This window comes from Lampetra planeri, chromosome 32 (genome assembly GCF_965212315.1).
Source record: "Lampetra planeri chromosome 32, kcLamPlan1.2.h2, whole genome shotgun sequence".
In the NCBI taxonomy this organism is placed as follows: Eukaryota; Metazoa; Chordata; class Hyperoartia; order Petromyzontiformes; family Petromyzontidae; genus Lampetra; species Lampetra planeri.
Window position 1 is genome coordinate 5,271,851 of NC_136138.1, and position 24,072 is coordinate 5,295,922.

The following is a 24,072-nucleotide window of genomic DNA, read 5'->3' on the forward strand; positions in this document are numbered from 1 at the left end:
AACGGGACAAGGCATCAGATCAGTGTCAAAAATCGCTTTCTGCCCCCCGTGAATGGGCCGTGTAAATGCAACCCCGTAGGTTTTTGCGCTCGTGTGCCGTTTTGCTCTCTGACGCGTGTTTTCCCGTGCCGTGCCACGTGCTGTTTCGGTTACCGTCCGACGTTTCGCTCGACGTGCTGGGGAGAACTTCCATTTGGGTTACCGAAGAAGCTCACGGAACGTGGAAGACGTCGGCCGTCATGCCGAACCAATACGCGGCACAGCCCGGAACGCGCGCACATGGGAGAGGTGTGTGAATCGTTGCTCCTGCCGACCCATCTGCCCGCTGTCGAGTCGTCGCCTGAAGCCCGACCTCTTGACCCCCCTCCTCTCCATCGACCGTGGCGGATTTTCTACGAGACGTCCTCGGCGTCTGCGTTTGTCACTCGGACGGCGCTCGAGATTCGTGATGGCGCCTCGCAGAATGAATGCGCTGTTGTGTTTGCAGAATGAGTGTAATCGATGACATTATCTTCTATTGTGCTCCACATTTCAACCAAATCTTGGGGGAAATGCTATGTGCAGAATAATAATAATAATCCCATTGTAAATAATGAAAACAAATGTGTTTTCAGATTTGTCTCCAAGGCGTCAACATTTGTTGACCTCTTTCTGTGCACAGTGAGTGATTAAGTCTTGGCGCAGAGCGGACAAACACAATCACCTCGCCGTGATGGTGCGGTCGGACATCGTCTGAGCGCAGAAATCGAATCGTGCGAATTGTTTGATCGAGTTGCAAACTTGCAGCGCGCTGATCTGCGTTTAAATGCCACGGCAAGTGCCAACTGATTTGACAGAAGCATACATCAGTCGAAATTTCCAGGTGAAGGCCCACTCTCTACCCTCAAGATCGGCCATTAAACAAAATTATAGGGCCTCTGGGTAATTTTCTGCTGCAGGGTGTCTTTAGAGATCGAGCTGAGAGGTGTTTACATCTGTGCGTGTACGCCACTGAAATTTCTGTCGCTTTAGTGTAATGTATTTCTTTCACTTTGTATGCTTAGTTTGAATGATTTCATTAACGTAAATGCTTAGTGAACTCTGTAGCGTCTATTACAGGGTTTGGTTCTTAGATTTAGAGAATAAGCATTGACACTGATTTGATGACTCGCTCACTGAAATATCCCTCCTTTGATCACCACCACCACCACCGCAACCACCGCAACCACCATCGACCACTGCTACCCCCGCCACCACCACTACACCACCGCCAACCCGTCTCTCCGTGCACAGCAGGCGGTGGCTCCTCACCTGTGCTCATCGTCTCAACGGGCACCTCGCCGCCGTAACTAACGCCGCCGGGCGTCGTATCGACCGAGCAGCGCAGGCGGTACGCGGTGCCGGGCTCGAGGCCCGAGATCACGGCGAATGTCTGCCCGGGCGATACCAGGACTCTAACCCAGCCGCCGTCGCCTGGCAAGCGCCAAAGCGTGGCGCCGGCCAACAACAAAACAAAAGTGGAACAAACGGACGGGGGAAAAAAAAAGATGTAAACGAAACAACAGATGTTAAAATGCAACGATATGTAAACGGGGAAACTAATATATATATATACAGCTCTGTCAATCCACTGCTGGATGAAGGCCTCCCCACACCTTGCCTGGCCATGGGGGGTTGGTGTTCACATGCTTCGCTGCGCTGGGCAGCGCCGGTTGGTGAAGGGGTGAGGCCCGCGACTGGTTTAGATATTTCTCGCCACTGGTGTTAGCCGTGGTCGAGATATCGAACTCGGGACACCAGGTTAATAGTGCAGTGGGCCACCGCTCCACTCCAAGAGAAATCATTACGTGTAAAACGATTGTTCATTTTAAGAAGTTAAATAGTAAATTCACATCACACAATGATATGCCGCAGAGTGGAAGTCATAGCCAAACTAAGCTAGCGATTGGTGAAAAGTGAACATTAGATTTTCTGATTTTGAACATTATTGCTTTATTCTTAAACATGTATTTTCGATGTAGTCTTAATATTAGCATCAGCACATCTATTTTAAGGATTTCGTCAAAAATTTAATTATGGCCTACATCTACACTGTATGTTGATTAAGGGCTGCATCTATAATTTTATGAGCGGTTATATCCATTAGTATGTGCAAGTGAATTAATGGTTGCATATATATGAGTCTAGTAATATTACATTTAGATAACAGGTCCAGATTACAAGAATGAGTCGGTGAAGTGTTGCATTACTATGTCTACTGAGGAATTACATCAATGTGCATGAGTCTATTTAGAGTTAAAATGTATCGTCTATTGAGGATCACTTTGTGCATTACAGCTGTAGTCTATTTCACATTGAAGAAGCATTGAGGATTACACTGAAGAGCACATATGTAGTCCGGTGAGGCTTTAATTGAACATTACATCTGTGAGCCTATCGACGATTAACATTGAAGATTGACTTCTGCGAGTCTACCGAGCGCCGCGTTGGGGCAGTGATGGTGGGTTTGCGAGGATTCGAAGGGTTTGCCGGGTCTTACTCTCGGCTGGTGCGTACTCAACGTAACGCACGTCGGCCGACCGTCCGCCGGGGGTGGCCGCGAGACTCAGGTTTACAAAATTCTCGCCCACGCCGGCCACAACGGGGTCCATCCAGGCCGGAGCTGGTGGGGACGCCGCGGCGACAACCGGGACACACGCGCACACGCACACACAGTCACGGCGACACGCGTCACGTTACGTTCCCGCCCGTCCCCAGGAGTTCGTTGATATGTTCATGGGCCCAGAAGTCTCAAGCGCTCGTCTCATTCAGGAGGGTCCTGCGAAAGGCTGTTTGGCATTTTTTTTTTTTTCAGTAACACAAAAAGCTCGAACGCTTTCGTCAATAACGACACAAAATATATAATAGGGGACGCTCCGAGCAATGGCCCTTCATCAGAAAACATTGCCCAAAACGTCGTCAAATGTTAGACCTCTTATCCTCTTCAAGGCCACAATGTCATTGACGTGGAACCCATTGACTTTGCGCACCACTGCCAACGCAGCAGCTTCACCAAAGAAATTTAGTTTTTTTGGGCAATTATTGCAACCAGCAAGCAAGACACGCACACACGCAATAAGGCAGCGAAAACACGTGTGCGCACAGACGCGGCTGGCACCAGTGCTCTTAGTGAGTTACACGGCTTTGAGTGTACGAGTGAGTGAGACGTTACCGTAATATCGTCATCATGTCATTATCGCCATCACTATTATTGTTTTCTTTGTCTCTATCATCACCGTCATCACTAGAATCATCACTATCATGACCGTCATCATTATCATCATCACCATTTCCGTCATCAATATCTTCACCATCGACACTATCGTCGCCACATCCATCATCACCATCATCACCACTGTCATCTTCAAAATCATCGTCACCATCATCATTACCTTGTGACAACCGTGACCGTCATTACAACGCCCACCACCGCCGTCATTATCATCATCACTGCCATCGCCATCATCGATGTCATCGGCATCGGCGCCATCACCACGACCGTCACGGCGGTCGCGTTGGTGGTGGTGGGGGGGGTCGCTCACCCACGTCGAGGTCGGTGGACCCCTCCTCGTCGGCGGTGCCGCCCTCGCCGGCGCGGGTACGCGCGCTCACGCCGAAGCGGTAGCGCGTGTTGCGCCGGAGCCCGTCCAGCGTGTGGGACGTCACGTTGGGCCGTGCCAGCTCCACGCGTGCCGGCGGTCCCAGCTCCGGGCCGCTGCCGTTGACTGCGGGGCGGACGAGGTCAGGGGCGAGCGGACGAGGTAGCGAATGGGACGGGAGCAAAAGGGGAAGCGATGCTACAAACGAGACGGACCGCACAATTGAGATGCCAACTTCACGGGTAAGAAACGGTGAAAAAGTAGAGAGGGCGGACGGATCAAGAGAGTTATTACAAAAAACACGAGAGAGCCCGTACAAATTGAAATACACACATTGCAAACGACAAGCAGTGCAAATGAAATGGTACAAATGAGAGAGACTGAATGAACAATAGACACTACAAACAAGACGGACAAATAACAATTAAGACACACGCATTAACAAACAAGACATTGAAATGGGAAAGTGGAAACGAGAAGCACGGCACGTTTAAGACGGAACACATGAATGATTCATTAATTTAATCGAGGTGGTGGTGGGGAGGAGGAGGGGTGGGAGGGAGTGCGGTGACTCTCAGGGTCGTATCGGGACAGACTGCCAAAGGTCAGACCGAGAAAGGCAGAGGTCAGGCTGTCTTACCCACTCAAACAAGCGTCTCCTGTTTACTTACGACCCCCCCACCCCCCCCCCCCCAGGCTGTGGTGGATATTGATTGTGGAGAAATGCTCAAAAAATACCAGCCAGCCTGTGCGGTTGTACTCAAATGAAATAATAATAACTGAGGACACCTGACATCGTTGCCCTTCTCATAGTGCAAGGCTATCGCGAAGACGTCCTCTTCCGCAGACAGTTACAGACTGTCAGTAGGGGGTGATGTTGCTGCGTGGTTTTTATACAATCTGTGAATACTTAGGTAACCTGCAAATCATTATGTTAAAATGTGGCACGTTTGGGGCCATGATGCCGGCACACAACGGCCAACGATTTCGAATAAACGCCAAGTGATGCAAACGTAGCGTGTTATTTTTAGCTAATAATGCACCCGCGAGTATTTACCGGGGCGGCCATGGGTTTCGAACTGAAAAGCGACGAACTCGCTACCAATATTTGTATCCGTGTCAAACCACTGACCTCTCAATAATCCATATATCTGTAATACTACAGATAATTACATGAGTAATGTGACAATGATTTTCATCGATTGGACCGTGAAATTGCTCAATTAGTCAAACTGCCCTATGCTTAACAGGGGGAATGGCGGGGGGGGGGGGTGCTTTGTCTTTATGTTTACAGCGAGAGCGTTTATTGAGCCCAGTGTGATACAATACGTGTTCATTCACCAACAAAGAGTGCGTGTGGACCCAAAGGCAGGCTGTGACATCGGAATAATTAATGTTTGTTCTCGGCGAAAATCCATTCATCATCTGCGCTAATTATAACCCCTCAAGGCTTCCTGGCAAAGACAAAAAAAACCCCAAACTCACTCCCCTCTGAATGATAAATGAACACAAAGGAAGGATTATTTCTGGTTAATTGTGTTATAAAATGTAATGCAGGTCTGCCTTTAAATAGAGACCTTCAGTCTCAACGGGGTTTTCCGCCTGGTTTAACTCACTTTCTTTCCACCGCTCGGTGCTCGAAAAAATTATTTTGACACTCCCAATATAAGCAAAGAAATAATCACAAAACAAGTGTTCATTCCTTCTGTTGGAATTTAGCCGAGTTCAAGTGAATTAATCAAACGTCACACTGCTCCGGTAAGACAGCGGGTCACAGCCCCTGATACACTCACTGCTCTGGTAGTGCAGCACGTAGCCGGTGATGACACCGTGCGGCTGCAGAGGGGGGGCCCACACGAGCGTGGCCGAGTTGAACGTGATGCTCTGAATGCGTAGGAACTCGGGCTTGGACGGAACTGGTAGGAAAGAGGGGGGGGGGGGGGTGAGCAGGCATTGAAGGGGTGTGGGGGGGGCGAGCAGCAGCAGCCGATGTGAGCACGGAACAACTCTCACCCAGATTGCAAATTACGAAATTGGGAATAAAAAAAGAGCAATCATCGCGCCCACTACTGGCAAACTAATTCCAGTTTACAGTTCAGGCGCTGAGGTGCCTTGCGGCCACAGGGACAGCTGCCGCTGAGGGGTTCCCTTTCAAATGTGATGAGACGCGATATGAAGCGCGCCGAGATGCCCCCGGTGTAAATATTACTTTCCGATTAATCGCATCACGGGAGTTCCACATTTCTGGATTTTGGGATTGCTGGGGTGCGGGGCCACGCTGCATCGTACTCACCGCCCTCGGGCGTCTGGAAGGAGCGTGCGGGGCTGGGCGGCCCGTCGCTGCGCCCGTTTGACACGCGCACGTCCAGCTGGTAGGAGCTGAACGGCTCGAGTCCCGGTACGACGCCGTGCCGCTGGTCGGGCGTGAACACCAGGAAGCGGCGGTCAGAACGCCGCCGGCGCCGCCGGCGCCGCTGCTGCTGCTGCTGAGCGGGGCGCGAGCGCGTGTGCGGAAAGGAGACGCTGCGTCATTATTTTTACCGTCGCCGACATCGTCATCATGTACGTATGTTTATGTTGAACTTCTTTCGCACAGTACATAGCCGGCCGTGCTAACTGGAGGTGCGGGGGGAAGAACAACAAACTAAACATGATCACCGTGTAATCGCTGAACGTATCGTTCGTACATTTATGGTCATAGACGCAGGTATCTCATGGACGCATTGGCTAAGTTCGTTTGTGAGTTTCGTTCTTCGATCTTACCGGTGAAATGAAACATTACTCGTTGGCGCGTTGTTAAACGCTTGTGCACCACGTGACAATTAATTTGGTTGGCTGGTGGAGGGTTTTATTGTGACACAGATTTGGTGAGATCGTTAGGTGGCCTCACCCAACAATTAATTATAAATCATCATCATCATCACGGCCACTATTATAAAATTATTATCATCATCAACATATCCATCAGTGTCGCTCTAAAAATCATCATCACTGTAACGATGATCGTTGTGGTTCTTGTCAGTAAATATATAGGTAGTCCCCGCTTTTATGACACAATGCGTTCCTGGAAAACCCGTCGTAAATCATAGACCGAAACAGTAGAAACATCACTTGCCGATGTGCTTTTTCCTTTTAACAGCCATATTTAACAAAGTTTAAAAGGTACCAATCCACAAAAAACACTTGAGAATAACAAAAGCTTCAAGTGAAGTCGCATCGGAAACCAAACTCGGTTCAAATGTATTCAAAGTCGTGTCTGAAGATGCGTCGTAAATTAAGTTTCTGCGTCGTAAATGGCTCCATGGTGGCCCATAAACGTCGTGAATGTGGCTCGTAGTAAATCAGAGACTGCTTATATCATTGCTATAATCATAACCATTATCAGCGTCACCAGGACCATCTTTACACACATTCATGATCTCCATCACGATCGTTATCGTTCACATCGCACCACCACAGCCTCCGTGCTAGGGGGGGTCTCACTCGGCCCCCTCTCCTTCCCTGGGAGCTTCAGTCTCACCTGAGTGGGGTGGCCTAGGAGCTCTCGCACCTTCCAGTAGAACACCTTGGGGAGGTCAGGGGTCAGAGAGCAGGTCACACGCTCGGGTCAATCCAATCATTAACGGGCACTAAGTTGAGCAGCGGGGCGCACGTTGATATTTGTTTCTCCTCTGTTTGCCCAAGAGACTTGGGTAAATATCAGGGCAATTACAGTACAATAAAAAAAACAAATATTTTGTCTCTTTTCCCCATATTTATTACAATTGTGCTTATCAGCATCCTGTCATGGGATGAGGAATCGATTTGGACATCTAAAAGAGAATTTAGTTTCAGGGCTTCTGTTGATTTTCTCCAAGCGGTGTCATTCACACTGCAGCGGTTGCACTTTCACAAACGCTGCCTCGCGATCGTTTGTCGCACGGCAGCCAAACTGAAATTTTAAGTTCTCAAATTGATTGAAAGCATGGAGAGGTGAACACCTGAAATCACGCTGAAAGAAGAAAAAAGAGGAACACATGAATTAGAGAACAAATGCCGGGTAGAGACGTCATATTAATGGTGGATTGGTCGAGGTGTTTACTACCTCGCCTGGCATACAGGAGGTTGTGGGTTTGATTCCCACCCTGATGCCTGTATATTTGGAGTTTTGCATATTCTCCCCGTGGTCACAGAGATTTTTCTCCGGGTCCTCCGGTTTTTCCCTCCACATTTATCAACATGCTATACATGTCCACGTGATAAGCCACTTTGTTGAGCTATCATTTGTGGCCAGGTCGCTTCTGAAAAAGAGCTACATTGCTCAGTAGGCCTTTACCTGGTAAAATATCAATAGTTTGGTTTAGAATCTAATGGTGGAGTGGCAGCCAAAGTAGGGAACGTGCCCGGTAGGATGTCCACGGCAGAGATGGAGCACTAGATCTAAATTGTACTGTATTATTACATTGTGAAAGGGGGATGAATGGAGAAGGCGGTGCATGTGAATGAGTAGGGGTGGTGGCTGAATGAATAAGACCTGCAAGTAGAAGAAAAAACAAAACAAGCCGTGAGAGGCTGTGGTTGAATGAAGAAGGCTGTGCATGCGAGTGAGATGCTATGACTGTCAGAGACTGTGGTTGAAGAAGGCTGCGTGTGCGAGTGAGAGGCTGTGCGAGTGAGAAGCTGTCGTTGATTGAAGAAGGCTGTGCATGCGAGTGAGAGGCTGTGACTGACAGAGACTGTGGTTGAAGAAGGCTGCGTGTGCGAGTGAGAGGCTGTGGTTGATTGAAGAAGGCTGTGCATGCGAGTGAGATGCTATGACTGTCAGAGACTGTGGTTGAAGAAGGCTGCGTGTGTGAGTGAGAGACTGTGACTGTGAAAGGCTGTGGTTGATTGACGAAGGCTGTGCGAGTGAGAGGCTGTGGTTGAATGAAGAAGGCTGTGCGAGTGAGAGGCTGTGGTTGATTGAAGAAGGCTGTACATGCGAGTGAGATGCTATGACTGTCAGAGACTGTGGTTGAAGAAGGCTGCGTGTGTGAGTGAGAGGCTGTGGTTGATTGAAGAAGGCTGTGCATGCGAGTGAGATGCTGTGACGGTCAGAGACTGTGGTTGAAGAAGGCTGCGTGTGTGAGTGAGAGGCTGTGCGAGTGAGATGCTGTGGTTGAATGAAGAAGGCTGTGCATGCGAGTGAGAGGTTGTGGTTGAGTGAAGAAGGCTCTACGTGTGAGTGAGAGGCTGTGCGAGTGAGATGCTGTGGTTGATTGAAGAAAGCTGAGCATGCGAGTGAGAGGCTGTGGTTGAGTGAAGACGGCTGTGCGTGTGAGCCTGTGACTGCAAGGAGGAGGCCGCACGTCGGAGCTCTCACCTTGTAGCCCTTAAGGTGGCCACGCACGGAGGCCTCTGTCACCGGCTCCCAAGACACGCGGACAAATGTGCTGTTCAGGACCTCGACGTCCACTTTGCCCGGTGCCTCCAAGGGAGCTGCGGCAAGTCGTGCACAGAGGGAAAAAGAAAAGAAAAACCGGCAGCTGAGATTTGTCATCTGCTTTGGACGCGATCGATCGCTTACTAAAACGCCGAACGTCACCATTACGACGATTCTCACAATGGGGGGAACAAACGATCAGAATTTTTTTTATTTTTTTTTTATTTTTTGTTTTATACATCAATCTCCCAAACATGCTGGTCAGTGCCGACTAGTGAAGTGGTGGGGGGATGGGGGGTGGGGTGGAAATCAAATTCAGCTCGCCGTGTTCACAGCGCGGTGCACCAACCGGCACTGCGCTACCGCTCCACGGCAAATCACGAACAACACTCGCCAAGAGCTAACGGGGAATGGGGGGGGGAGGCATAAATTAGAACCCAACGCAGCCACCCGCCCACGCCCCCGGTAACACGGACTGCCAATTTAACAAACGCGTTTTGCGATCAGGCCGAGCGTCGCGCATCACCCGCGTGTGTAAATCGAGACCGTCGATTCCCAAGAGGGATATTCGCGGGAGAAGCATTCCCCCCGCGTTGCTGCCGTCTCATTATCGCTTTGCCTGGCAGCGGCAGCCTCGCAGCGGCGCGCCCGCGGATTGCGGCTACAGGTCGCCAACGCGGCAAAGGAATTCGACAAACGTCAAGCGATTTCGGACGCAACGGCCGGTCGGGTCACGCCCCGCAGTGTGAACTTCCCAATTGCACTCGGCTGCAAGGTGGCCAGGTGAAGGCAGTAGAGGTAGTGGGTTTGTGCACCAGTCCGTGCGAACCTTGGAGTGCAATCTGCTCGAATGCATGGCTTTGGCTTTCAAGTTTAACGCGTAGGAGGCTTTCGCGACCAATATCATCCATAATAGAGGTTGTTGGGGTAGATCGCCTAGATATATAAAAGTGTCGTTAAAACCCGCCACTACCCGACACAGCCAACTAGTAAGGGTTGTCACGTAAACAGAACGTGGCCAATTCGTCACTAGTACAGCACCCCGGTGTGTTGGAGAGCCAAGCCACAACATTTACAATCTGAGTACGACGTTTCGCCACTAATTACAACTAGCTTCAGCAGGCGACAGCCAGATTTGTGGAGGAGTCTTATTGATCCCTTTATAAGCAGTGCTTATAGAGGGATTTTCCTATCAACCCCAAAGCAGAGACCCGAGCTTTTGAAAAATAAGAATAGGTTTAACCCTTTCTATTTGGTGTTTGAACATCTTCTTGGTGTTTGAGCATCTGTTTCATTGCCAGAAAGGGTAAAACCTATTCTTATTTTTTCAGAATTTGATATTGGCAGAAAATATCTCATGATATAGCTGAGCCTTTCTTAACACCTCATGATGCGAAACGTAGAACATTATCAAAACAATGCCTGCTTTTCAACACTCCCGCTTCGGTTTGCTAACCACCCAAATGAATTGGCATATTTGCCCCACAACGAGACAACTTGATTTGACTGGCTCTGTCGGATGGTGGAGGGTTATAACAAAAAAAAACCTGACATTGCACCTACGGGATCGACCCAAAAGAGACCAATAATGAACCAAGCCAAAGCAGCACCGTCTTTAAAAAAACTATCATGTTGAAACGCGGTGGAGGCTTTCCCGCATAAATAATTGACGTTCATTATCCCTATTGTCTAATCCTATTTGAGCCGTGCCTTGAAAATCTGCTGCACTGCACCCTGAAGGTTGTGCGGAGATACAGTGAGGCATCCTGGACAGCGGTTGGGTGGATTGGGCGGGTTGCCAGTCGGTGGAAGTGGTGTGGAGGGAGTCCCTAAGGATTTCCCCCCGGCATTCTGAATGAGCTTCTCGGGAAAATTGCTGACGTTGTTAACAACAACAACAAACCCGGGCATCGTCCAGCGCATGGTGACACCGCCGGTTGACTTGTGACGACATCAACCCAGAATGCACCTCGTGTATGTACCGTGTGTTGGAAATTTCGTTCGCACTGTACATAGCCAACCCGTGCTAATCGTTGGATCTTGGAAGCTAAGCAGCAGGGCGCCTGGTTGGGTAACCACCAATCACAATCAGGTTGTTAAAGGCTGCGGGTTCTACATGGTAGGCGGTAGAGGGGAGTGGAGCAACATCCACTGTTGTACTGCACTGCAATGCTTCCACATTTATGCTCGCCGCCTTCACCTGAAACTGACCGGCGTGGTGAAGTACGGTTAAATAAACCTCACGAAGCGGCACGGGAGTGGTGAGGCCATCGGCCAGCAGTGGACAGGCAGAAGAAGCCGTGCACATGCGTTATTATTATCATTATTAATTATTAACCACATGCCGTTTGAACCACGAGCCGGGATTCCCATCGACGCCGGTCCGGCGCCCGCCACAGCGTCAGCCCCCACCACTGCGTTTGACGAGGGGGGCCACCTCGTCACGGCAACGTCCGCGCGTAGCGACGATTGTTTGCCACGGCGTTTCCCGCTCCCCCCCCGCCAACCACCCCGCTTGTCCGGCGCCACTCACAGTCCTCGCCGGAGTATCCGATGACGACGCGAGGCTCGGGGCCCTCGCCGGCGTCGTTGACGGCGCGCACGCGCAGCTCGTACGCGGTGAAGGTGGGCGTGTGCTGCACGGCGTAGCGCGCCGCTTCCGTCACCAGCGTGTCGGTCCACGCGCCGCCGCCGTCGCCGTCGCCGCCCGCGCTGCGCACGCGCCACCCGACGAGGTAGTGCAGCCCCGGGCCGTTGCTGTCGGCGCCCGACAGCGGCTGCTCGCGCGGGCACACGTGCGCGCGGGCATCGTCGACCGTCGTTGTCATCGCGATCGCTCCGTCATCGTTGTCGTCTTAAAGGATTGCCGTCGTCATCATCGTCGGTGTGTCATGGTCAGGATCACCGTTGTCATGATCATTGACGCCGTCATCAGCATTGTTATCTTTCACGTTAGAACCGTCATTGTCATCAACATCATCAACATCGTTACGCACGCCGCCTTTACAATAATATCATTGTCGCCATCATTATCATCATCATTGTTATCATGATCAGACACATTGTCATAACCGTGAAACATTATCATCACCATCATCATCGTCATGTGTATTGACGTTGTGCCAATCCTATTCCCCTGGCTGCCGGCCCTCTTACCGTCCAAGAGATGATCATGTTGTTGGGCTGCGTGCCCTCGCCCTTCACTCCCGTCGGGTTCATGTCCGGCGCTGGGCGACAGACGAGCCAGGGGGGGTCAGCGGGACGACGGGGAAGGCAAAAATAAATCAAGACTTTTGAACGACGCCCGTACGTTCGAATCACTTTAGTCTCACCGGAAGAAAAAGAACCGTTCACACAACAAAGACAAAGATCCCCTGCACAGCCTTAACAGACTGTTGGGGCAAGTGCTGTTAGCGAGCACGTATGAAGGCCGCTACGGCACACGAGGGAGTGGGTGGCCAGCACCATGCCCGGCCGCCTTTGTCTCTTTAGTGGCGATGTTAACAAACCGCACCAGGTGCTCATATGAGGCCGAGTCGACCTAGGGGAGGCCCAAGACCGGTTCAGACAATCGTCACCGGTGTTCGCCGTGAGCGGCAATCGAACTCGTGTCCCCAGGTTTGGAGGGCAGTGCGCAAGCCGCAACGCCACCGCACAACAAGAAGTGTTTTCGCAAAACACGGGGGCCACGGAAATGCTGCGTGAAAGCCGTTTATGTAAACAAAAGGGTGTCTCGCAGAAGAACGGCTTCGCGAGAAATGAACAATTCGCGCCGTGGGTACGTGGCTCTGTGTGTCGGCGATCCCCCCCGCCCGTCTCTGGCGATCGTCGCTCACCGGCTGGACCGGTGGTGTGGGACTCGGAGGGGACGCTGGGCGGGCTCTCTCCCACCTCGTTGGCCGCCGTCACGCGGAAGCGGTAGTCCATGTACGGCGAGAGACGCAGCTCCGCCGAGCTGCGGTTGCCGCTGACGCGAGTCAGCTCCTTCCACGTGCCCGGGTCGAACCGCTCGTCCTCAAACTCCACGAGGAATTCTGGCGGACGGACGGATATGTGGATGGGGTGGATGGACGGATAAATGATGGACAAATTAATGAATGGATGGACAGATAGATGGATGGAGGATGGTGGAGGACGGATGGGTGGACATTTTTACGCATGGGCTGGACAAATAGACGGAGGTACGGATGGGTGGACAGAGAGACAGTTGTACAGATGTATGGATGAACAGACAGATGGGCAAATATGTGGGTGGATGGAAAGATAGTGGGACAAAGTATGGATGAATGAATATAGGAGGACAGATGGACAGATAGATGGACAAACGGATGGAAGAAATGCACCTTAAAACCTATTTACGTACGCTTATTAAACTTTTAGTTCATTTAGTAAATTATTCTTAAAATTTATTTATACTATTATTTTTAAGCTGAATGTCTGCTGCTGCTGTGTTCTGTACAGTGCTTTGAGATCCGTGATGAAAAAACGCTATATACATGTTATTACTAAGAACAGATAAATGGACGGATGGACACTGAGGTGGACGTGTCTACGGGTGGACGGATGTGTAAACAAAACAAGACTGAAAACTCAATTTAAAATCTGATCCGAGGAAACGGCGTCCCCGTGCGTTCGGACAAATGGCACGGCGCGCCTCTCCATCACCGACGCCGCTGGCGGTTCGTTCCCTCCCGAACCGCCGCAGCTCTCCGCGACGTTTCGCAAAACCCGGGGGAAAATCCCCCGTGTGACGCAGCTGCGCGTCACCACGGGCCGCGAGCGAGGGATCGACGCGGATTGATGTGCGGTGCAACGCGGAGGGGGGGGGGCGGAGAAGCTGTGCGCTTTACGTCTTTCGGGGCGGTTGGGGGTAAAAGAAAGTCGATTTCAGAGCGACGACGAATTACATTGGGTGGAAAGAAATAAAGCCAAAGGGCCCGATTCGCATCCTGAGATATTGGGGGCAAAAATCGCGGTGCAACTGGGCGACTGGCTCTGCTGTTTGGTGATAGAAATGATTGTGGAAATAATTCGAACAAACACGAATGATAACGTGCTAATATTTTGCGAATCGGATGCAATGTTTTGATCGAGAACTCGGAGGCGTTGGAGCCCGAGCTCGAAGTCTCTGGTGCTCTGGCCGGCGTGAGTGAGGCAGGTTGTCTTGGAGCTGTTGTCCTGCAGTTTGTCGCGGTCTATTTGTGATGTCCAAGCAAGCGTGGCGGTGCAATAATCGTCATGGCCACAGTGTGGCTGTGATGATGGCGCACGTGAGAGAGAAACATTTTACGCAAATTAATGTGTCATAACAATGTACGATCAATGTTCGACCGCCTTACAAAATCCAAATAGTGTTCAATATGCAATTAGCGTACAAAGCACTCATAATGTGCACAATTAGCGGTTATTAGCAACTCTGTCCACCCAGCGGTAAAAATGTGTATGCCACAATTCGTCAATCGGCTGGTCGCATGCGGTGTGGGTACTTACACCTCTTCCAAGTTGTTTGAGCAGCGTGGAGGAGTCGGTCAAAGTAGAGGGGGGCTCCCAAGAGCCCTCTCTCTCTCTCTCTCTCGAGCGAATGATTACTAATCTACAACTCGCATCGTAACAATAGCCTGATTACTAATCTAGTATATAATTACAATAACCCCCCCTCAAATCTTTGCACCTGACGAATTAACGAGTTAATGATGACGTCACCCTGCTGCTGCTCTATATAAGAACGGGAGACACAGCAGAGCCTCACCATTCTGGCGAATTGCCCGATGATGCTGGATGCAATTACCAGCGAAACGTCGTACTCAAATTGTGAATGTTGTGGTTTCACGCTTCAACACACCGGTGGGCTAAAGCAGTGAACTATTTGTCTTTTGTCAACGTGACACTTTTTTTACTGATTGGCCGTGTCGGGTGGTGGAGGGTTACGACACATTTATAAATAACGCGATCTAAACCCAAAAACGTTGATTATGAATCCCCTTATTCCGCCAACAGTGGCACAAGCAAGTAAATGCAGGGCTGCACCTTGACCAATAATATGAACTTAACTAGGTCCTGTAAGTGCGTATGATGTGGCTGGTGGGGGCGGGGGGGGAAGGGGCGGCACCTGTAATTGGGGAGTTGTGGCTGCTCCCCTTGGCCCACCCCAGATGAACGCTGCGGTCCTGACGCTCACTCAGACGGAGGTCGGTCGGGGCGTCTGGTCGGTCTGAGGGGGAACGACGCGGATCAATCATTCAGTCGACCGACACGTCGAATGGTCAAATCGGCGAATTAGCCAACCGCTCGCTCGCTCGCAGAGTGCCAGGCTGATGGGACTTGCCCAGGACGCGGAGGGAGGTGCCCGCGGAGTCGGAGTCGGTGCCCGTCGTCGCGGTGCACGTGAACCTCGCCTCGTCCGCCTCCCGCACGCTTGCGATGACGAGGATCGAACCATTCACCCGATACCTGTGGGAGGTAGGGGGGGGTGGTGCAGCACCACCGGGAGACATGGGAGGAGAGGGCGGTAGTCACGTGATTAACGATTCACACCCTCCAGAGAGATCAGGCGATTTGTCATTCATTATAAGTCGCGATTTGATTCAAGAACTGGTTATTGTTTTCATTTTCTTTCACCTGCAACCGTTCAATCCAGAATGCGCCCAACTGCGTCGGATCTTGGAAGCAATGCAGGATTGAGCCTAGGTGGTATATGGGTGGGCGACCACCAAGGCGCCTGTCAGGCATTGTAGGTATCATGCCAATTGCTTACACAGCAAAGCAACTATGTTTGAGGAGTGCTCCTGCTACACTGGAATGTTTTTTTAGTGAGAGTTTTAGTGAGAGCATGTGAAGAGAAAACGTGCGAGTATTCGGTGGATTAACTCTTAAAAGTTCCACGCAGATAGATTCAATCCACAGGCAACTCTGATCATTTCCATCTGCATGTAAACTAAGCCCATTGCTGTCCTGCCATCTCATGACCACTGTGCAGTCTGGTCATCAACAGCAAGTCTCCCGAGTCTCTAAAGGACTACATCAAAGTCCTCAAACCTGCTTATCTTATTGCATTTTGTTATTGTCAAACATCCTAATGCAGGAACCTCTTCAAAGAGAGTCATGGGACTCAGTGCAGGCTTGCAACACCTGGCAAGCCCTCGGAGTCCTGCCCAGGCCCAACCCTGCTTAAGCTTGTGAAGTCTGATAATATACAGGGGTGCGCTATTGTCATATACTTGCTTGTGCAAGTATATAACGTGAGTCTAGATTTGAAGCTTTCGTGACTGCAAGGATTCATATTCTTAGGTTTTTTCGGTAAAGTCACGTAGGTAAAACATTAAAATTAATAAAAGTAAAATAAAATAAAAATCACGACGTTTCGGAGGCAACACAAGCTTCCGTCTTCAGGTGGAACCGCCACAGCCACGACAGCTGTATCAAGTAAATGAGAGATTGCAAGAGCTACCACTCCGTATATATAATGGTTGGAGAGGGGGGAAGGGCCAAGTACGGCACACTTTTTATTCATATGGTAAGGTGAGGCTTAAGAGGGTGAGCCTTTGTTATAGAGAGGTACGGTTTGTGACTAAACCTGGCCTACATAACAACAGTGTGAAAAGGAGAAAACAACTAAACATGGTAAAACAAGCCTGGCTGTCTATCAATAACCTGTAATAGTTGTCTGTCAAATAAGATTGGCCAAATAAGTGTAGTTAAATCTTTTTTGCATGGTTAATCACATCTTTCCAATGATTACTCAGTTTGTAACCATCACGGTTGAAAATATACAAACACAGACATAATTTTACTTTTATTAATTTTAATGTTTTACCTACGTGACTTTACCGAAAAAACCTAAGAATGTATAACGTGACTTTAGCGAAAGACCCAAATAATATGTGTTCACACTATTCTGTAATGCAGAAGTTTTTGCTACAATTTCCATTTTTTTTTTTGCTCTACTGAAATTCTACTCGGTTGATCCTGCTCGAATTTCTCTTTGGTTACACTTGGATTTGATTTGATGGCATTTTGTCCTTTTGGTGACCGAGGTCACCATTGCAAACGAGCCCGTGCTGGTCTCTTGAGTCCTCATCTGGTTCAAGAAAATCAACTTGAAACCTGAAGACAGCGACACAAATTGTGTGGCGCCGTACCATCGCGCATGCCGTTTAATTATGGATGGGAGCACCCTCTGGGCGAGTGGGAGGCAATCAAACATGCTGTCCTTTTTACCCAGACCCCCCCCCCCCCCGTCAGCCTGCCCCCACTAGTCCTAACAGCACCTGTAAACACTGCCGCCTATGAATGAACGCATTAATGTTAATGATGGCCACGAGGCTTTCCGCGTAAATTAACCAAGCAACTGTGTGTGTGTATACGTGCACGTGTGTGTTTGTGTGCCTGTGGGGTGCGGCAATGTATTCGTTCAGGCATTGTGCTACGAACTCAGCCGCCCGAGTTCAATTCCTGCTTGTGGCGACAGATATGTCAAGCAGTCCGGAGCCTCCCAAAAGGTCGGCTCAGCGATGAGCACTTCAATGAGTACTTGGTGCCGTGGGTAAATATCAACAGTGGAGAAACAAATATGAACGGGAGTCGTAATGGCCACACCACCGCCTCGTGTGCTGTGCCGGCCTTCACTCACAGCACTTGCCCCAACTGTCTGTTGAGGCTATATGGGAGATGTTTGTCTTTATCTATCTGTGCATTTATATATCGTATGCTTAGTAATGCCAAGTGTTTTTTTATAACCAAAATGGTGAGCGGTGGCCTAGCGGTTAGCGCAATGCGCTACGAACCCTCTGACCTGCCTTCAATTCCCAGCCACGGCAAAAATCGTTCGTGGTTATCTTTACCATTCCTGGCCTTCCTCGATGTTGGCTCAAGCACGCATGAGTAGCTGGTGGGTTGTGTGAACGTCAGCACTGGTGAGGCAAAGGCGGATGGGCGTGGTGCTGGCCACAACACAGCCTCGTGTGCTGTGCCGGCCTCAATAGGTGCTCGCTGACAGCAAATGTCTCAACGACCGATTATATTTATAGGCCACGCCGGGGATCTTCGTTTTTGTCCTTATGTTACAAACCTCATGTCAGAGAGGGTGGACTTGAAGGGTGGTGTTGGGTGGTGTTGGGTGGTGTTAGGCACTGGGCAGAAGGACGAGGTGGAGGTGCAGCGAGACAGCAGGAGATGGCAGGAGTTGATTGGGGGAGTGGCAGGTGGTAGCTTGCGAAGGGTTCAGTGGGAGAGTGTGAGGTGCAATGCACAACAGTGGCACAAAGGGGGAGGCAGTGGTAGAAGTTGGACAGGGAAGGGGAGAGTGTTCGCTTGCGTGAGGTGTAGGAAGCAGTGCAGTTGTGGCGTGGTAGGCAATGGTAGGCAGACACTTGAAGGTGAGAGGTTAGTGGGAGGTACACGCGTTGTGATGATAGATGCCGGAGGGCAGTGGAGAGTGGCAGCATACGATGAGAGGCGGTAGGCGATATCTCAGTGCTGAGTCGGAGTAGGCAATGGTGGGTGGCACGAAGCAGTAGAAGCAGTGGTACTTGGTGAAGGGGCCGGTTGGCTGCAGTACAAGGCGTACAGGGATCAACGGTGGGCGGTAAAGAGTGGAGCGGACAACGGTAGGAGATGCGGGAGGCAGAGGAAGCAGTAGGAAGCAGTAGGACAGCGTGGGGAAGCGGAGGGTTCAGTGGGGTCGATGGGGGGCAGCGATGAAGGGGGTCAGTGTTGTGGGTGGGAGGGGGGGGTAAAGGGGGCGGCACTGGCGAGCACCTGCTCTCGTAGGGCAGCACGGCGCCGTTGCGGCGCCACAACACGGTGACCTCCAGGCTGGGGTCGTGCCGCACGACGCACTCCAAGCGCACGTCGCTGCCCTTGCGAGCGCTCAGCGTTTTCGGGAGGCCCGATATCTGCGTCGCCTCTGCGGGAGGTGGGCAACGGAGACCGTAATCGACGGGACGACGCGGCGTGGTGTCAACAGCGGTGATCCACGGACTGCGCAACGCACGCGGCAGCCCTCGCCGTCAGTTCTGAGCTGGCTTTTTGAGCTTTGAGCATAAAGCAATCGCGGCACGATACACGGTAATACGGTGTGATCCGTTTAAAAAATGTCTTTATCATCACCTACCATTCAGAGACACAAAACTGGCGTCATACGTTAAGTTCAATGCTTCAATCGCAACAATCAGCCTGGCTGCAGCCCACACGATTGTTGGCGTCGCGCGGTCGCCATTGGCCCATCACTCCTCTCCGTAACCCGGCACCTGGGCCGCTCGGGCTCATGCGCCCCGGTGCAGCTGCACCGCCTGCGCACTCAACAGTTACGCCAGCACATTCGTGCCAACGACCCCCAGCGCTGAAGAGCCCCCACCCGTCTTTAGCCATAGACCCCGACAGATGCACTCCGTGGTGCACCGATGTTAATGTTGCTCTGGGTCCTGGGTGTGTGAAAGGCAGATTGTTGAGGCCATTAGAAATAGTGACTGTTTGGGGAATGCCTTCATCCAGCAGTGCATTGTTTGTGATGATAATGATGAGGCTGTTCAGGGCCGATTCCATAATCCCCTCTACAAGCACCAAGCCTTGGCGAAACACCCTAGGGAATGAGGGAGTGTCGAGGCGAATTGTTTATTAATAGCGCTGGCCCAGTTCGCAGCTCGTGATTTCGGCTGGCAGTCGGTAGCGCCGGCTCGAGTGGCATTTCAGTGGCGGTCCGTCGGCGCTTCAGCGCCCATCGGGTTTGGCGACAGGTGTCGTTGCGGCAGCCGGCGGCGACGCGGCTACCTTTGACGGAGAGGCGCGCCTGGACCTGGTTGGAGCGCAGGTCGTTGCTGGCGACGCACGTGTAGGTGCCGGCGTCCGTGCGCCGCACGTCCGAGATGCGCAGCGTGCCGTTCTCGAAGGTGCGGTAGCGTGCGCCCTGCAGCTGGCTACCCTCCACGCCCTTAAACCTGGTGGCGTGCGGCACAAGCAGGGTAGCGGGAGAGGTGAGAGAGAGAGCCGTGACTACCGACAACGCCGAGTCAACCGCCGGCGTTGTCGGTTCGCATTAACCAGCAGGCCACGAGCATTCACGGCACGTCACGATTCCGGAGTTGGGGGGGGGGGCGGGAGATCTTGAAGTCGAAGCGGTGCGACGAGGGTCACGGCGAGTGAGCGGGAGAAACGGCGTGCGCCGGGCCCGCTCGGCTGCTGCATTGCTAACCGATGCTTAATTGAGAGAGAGGGAGGGAGAGAGGGAGCCAGGGCGCCTATCTCACCACAGGATGTTGGGGCGTGGCGACGCAAACACCTTGCACTCGATGTACACGACCTGCTTTTCTCTCGTCATGTACAGCCTGTCCGGCTCCGTCAGCATCCGTGGGGGCACGGCTGTGGGAGGGGTGGGGGGGGGACAGGGAGCGGGAAGGGGTCGTTCGTTAGGAGTTCATTGAACCGCAGAGACGCTAACGAGGGCGCGGTTCCAGGTGCGGTCTTTCCAGTTATCAACTTAATTAGCGATGGGAGGGAAACCGTCAAGTCGTGTCCCCGTAAAGGTCAGGGGTTGTGACCGCGATTAGCAGGAAGGGGTTTAGAAAAAAAATTGCAACTTCAGATCGGTCTTCTTCAGTCTGCCGGGCCCATCGAGATTAGTTTCCGAACGAGGAGACGGCGGCTTGGTGGCGCGTCGTCATCACGGGGACGGGCGCAGCCTTGGTACTCGTCGTGGATAATTAGGCAGTGTCGCCCCGGCCGTGGGGTCAACGTCGGGGTCACGTGGGGTGGGGTAGGGGGCGGGACGGAGGAAGGGGGAGGGGGAAGAGCCGGATGATTGAAGAGGAGTAGATAGAGAGAGAGAGACAAGTGAGGGGGAGGGAGAGGAAGGTGGAGATAGGTCAAGAGTTGATGAAAAAAAAAATTCAGGAAGAGAGAGAGACATTTCAGGAGAAGAGAGAGAGAGAGAGATTGGGGAATGAGGGGAGCGAATTGCAATGGAAGCAGTGGAGGAAGAACAGACAAATTATAAGAGGAAACACTGAGGAGGAGCAGAGGGAAGGATGGATGAAGAGAAGCCAGAAGAGAGGAAGCAGAATGAGGAGGTGGAGGAAGAGGAGAGTTTGAAGGCGGAACAAAATACGAGGGGAGGGAAGAGCAAGAAAGATGAGAAGAGGGAGTTGAAGGAGAGGATGAGGGGACAGTGAGGAAGAGGGCAAGTGGAGTGGAGGAGCAAGATGGCAGAGGAGGCAGCAGAGAAGGAGGATACAGAAGAGGACACTTATGAGTTTAGCGAGAGGGAAGATGATGATGATGAGGGTAAAGACAAAGGTGGCGAGGAGCGAGGATTGTGGGAGGAACTGTCCCAGTCTATAAACTTTCATTATATTACCTGGTAAGGCCCTCTGAGCTACGTAGCTCTTTTCCAGAAGCAACCTGGCGACGAATGATCGCTCAACGAAGTGGCTTATTAGGTGGAAATTTATCTAAATGTATGGCGATTCTAAATGCGGAGGCAAAAACAGGACCGGGAGAAAAATTCCGTGCAACCAACGGGGAGAGAGACGCGCAAACTCCAAATATACAGCAGCAGCAGGCGTCAGGGTCGGGATCGAACCCACGACCTCCTGCATACCAGGCGAGGCAGTTAACATCTCCAAGCCACTGTGGCCCCCCTGGGTGCAGCCACCCCCGCACCCACGGCGCGGCGCTCACCTAGCACGCTGACGTAGGCGTTGGTGAGGATGGTGCCGTGCCGGTTGGAGGCCTCGCACTGGTAGACGGCGCTGCCGCCCACGTTCAGCTCGTTCAGCATCACCGTGTCGCCGTCCACGCGGCGCCCCGGGTCCGCGGGGGACTCTGCTCCACCACACGCGGCACGACGCGGCACGATGCGGCACGACGCGGCACGATTCGGGACGGTGACTTGCCGCAAATTGTCCAGATTTGGTGCGACGTGGCACAGTCTGGTATGGCTTGGCATGATTTGGAACGAGTTGACACGATTTTGTATGATTTGACACCATATGGTATTAATGGGTACAATTGGGTATGATTTGGCACGATTTGGTATAATTTGGCATTATTTGGTACGATCAATTAAGCACAATTTGAGTGAGTAAGTTTGCCAATAGCTGGGTGAGTGTATGCATGATTGGATGAGCGATTGGGTGAGTAAGCATGCGATTGGTTGGCTGAGTGTGCGATTGGCTGTGTGTGTGTATGCGATCGGCTGAGTGAGTGTGCACGTGAGCGGACGAGCGTGCGGATGTGTGAGCAAGTCAGCGGGTGAGTAAGCGTATAGGTGGGTGACTGTCCGAGCGAGCGAGGCTGGCTCTCCCCCTCTTTGTGTGCCCTCGTCTAACCGTCAATGGGAGCGCCGTTGATGAGCCAGCGGATGAGCGGTTTCGGGGTTCCGTGCGCGCGGCACACGAGCTGCGCGTTGTCCCGTGGGGAGTAGACGCGGCTCTCCGGGACTGGAGGGATCCAGTACGGCTTCGCTGCAGAGGCCGGGAACGCACGGAGAGGATCAGACGGGAGAAATTTCCTCACACGTGGAAACAAACAAGACTAAGGACAACGGCTCCCTCGTGTAGCCTTCAACGGACTGTTGGGGCGAGTGCTGTTTGCCTCGCAGCTATGTAGGCTGGTGTGGCGGTGTTCACACACCACACCAGTATTCATTTAGGGCTGAGTCAGCCTAGGGGGAGGCCCAAGACTGGTTCAAATATTCATCACCGATGTTGGCGGGGAACGCGAATTCAAGTCGGGTCGCCGGGATCGTAGCGCACTGCACGAACCGCTGCAACACCGCTCTCCGTAAGTCCATACAAAAAGATCCCCCGCATAGCCTTAACAGACTGTTGGGGCCAGTGCTGTTAGCGAGCACCTTTAAAGGCCGGTTCAGATAATCGTCACTGGCCGTGAGCAGGAATTGAACCAGGGTTGCCGGGTTCATAGCGCAGCGCGCTAACCGCTACACTACCGCTCCCCACATGCACCAACAGAGGCACACGCACGCGGGCACACACCGCGCCCGCAGGCAGGCGGCTAGCCGGCACACACCTTCCACGGTGACCGTGACGGTGTGCAGCGCTTTGCCCTCGCTGTTCGTGGCGCGGCACTGGTAGCTACCGCTGTCGGCCTCCGACGCGTCGTGGATCGACAGCGTCTTGTTGAAGTTGTCGAAGGTGACGCGATCCCGCGTTATCTCCCCGCCCAGCTTGCTCCACTGGAGCTCCGGCGTGGGGCTGCACACACAGGGAACACACACACACACGTACGTATGTTCAACTTCTTTCCCACCATACGCAGCCAACTGTGCCAATCAGAGGTGCGGAGTAAGGACACCAGACTAAACACAAAAAGCAGTTCTCAGGAAATGATTTTTCAATCTGGATTTAAAGTGCTCAGCTCCAGCGGCTTCCGAACATTGGGAGGAAGAGCGTTCCAGACGGCCACAGAAGTGCATATGGAAGTGTGCGATGCTGTGACCGTCTTCTCTTCGAAGGGCAGCCAAAAATCCGCTGCGTGGAGACACGTGGGCAGATTCGGGGAGCAGCGAACGAGTACGCGGACGCACGCGGGGACACTCGAGGACACACGCAGAGACACGTGGACACAACATGGGGACATGTGGAGAGAACAATCGAAGACACGGGGGGGGGGGGGGGGGGGGTGGGGAACGACGACACAGGAAGACGCGTGGAAATGTGGGGACACAGAGGGATGCACGGAGGGACACACACAGGGATGCGAGAGAACAAGTTGGAAGTTAATACGTTTCTGGATTTGAACGAGGTGATTTGGAAGAACTCGGGGTAAAGTGAGAGTGGGAGGGAATTCCAATGCGGAGCAGTGCGAGGGACGAAGCAGGAAGAGAAGACTGCCACCTGCAATGCGGTGGTGGCCGAACAGTGCAGTTGATGAGGTGTCTGGTATCGACTGGATCCTTAACAGGAGGAATCAACGTGCAACGTATTTGGACCTGCAATATGGTGGTGGTGGTCTCACCCAGTGTGGATGAGGCACAATTCATGAGAACAGTGACAGTGGTGGTGGTGGTGGGAGTGCGTGAGTTGGTGACACTGCGTATTT

At 52.1% G+C, this 24,072-nt stretch overlaps 1 protein-coding gene across 12 annotated transcripts in view; it reads right to left on the reverse strand.

Annotated features, from left to right (window-relative positions):
• LOC144729367 (neuronal cell adhesion molecule-like) overlaps positions 1-24,072 on the reverse strand; it is a 211,979-nt gene that overhangs the window by 15,807 nt on the left and 172,100 nt on the right. For 7 of the 12 annotated variants that reach the window (XM_078609574.1, XM_078609575.1, XM_078609580.1 and 4 more), the window contains 18 exons: positions 23,041-23,225; positions 22,341-22,475; positions 21,691-21,834; positions 20,262-20,373; positions 19,786-19,952; positions 18,775-18,922; positions 15,344-15,468; positions 15,128-15,229; positions 12,855-13,052; positions 12,175-12,245; positions 11,552-11,795; positions 8,959-9,074; positions 7,138-7,182; positions 5,911-6,103; positions 5,411-5,533; positions 3,561-3,815; positions 2,519-2,641; positions 1,291-1,452 (listed from right to left, as the gene is read on the reverse strand). In XM_078609574.1, coding sequence (XP_078465700.1) covers positions 1,291-1,452; positions 2,519-2,641; positions 3,561-3,815; positions 5,411-5,533; positions 5,911-6,103; positions 7,138-7,182; positions 8,959-9,074; positions 11,552-11,795; positions 12,175-12,245; positions 12,855-13,052; positions 15,128-15,229; positions 15,344-15,468; positions 18,775-18,922; positions 19,786-19,952; positions 20,262-20,373; positions 21,691-21,834; positions 22,341-22,475; positions 23,041-23,225 — 2,648 coding nt within the window. The remainder of the gene's footprint in view (positions 1-1,290; positions 1,453-2,518; positions 2,642-3,560; positions 3,816-5,410; positions 5,534-5,910; positions 6,104-7,137; positions 7,183-8,958; positions 9,075-11,551; positions 11,796-12,174; positions 12,246-12,854; positions 13,053-15,127; positions 15,230-15,343; positions 15,469-18,774; positions 18,923-19,785; positions 19,953-20,261; positions 20,374-21,690; positions 21,835-22,340; positions 22,476-23,040; positions 23,226-24,072) is intronic. The other 5 variants (XM_078609585.1, XM_078609584.1, XM_078609583.1 and 2 more) reach the window with 4 other exon arrangements.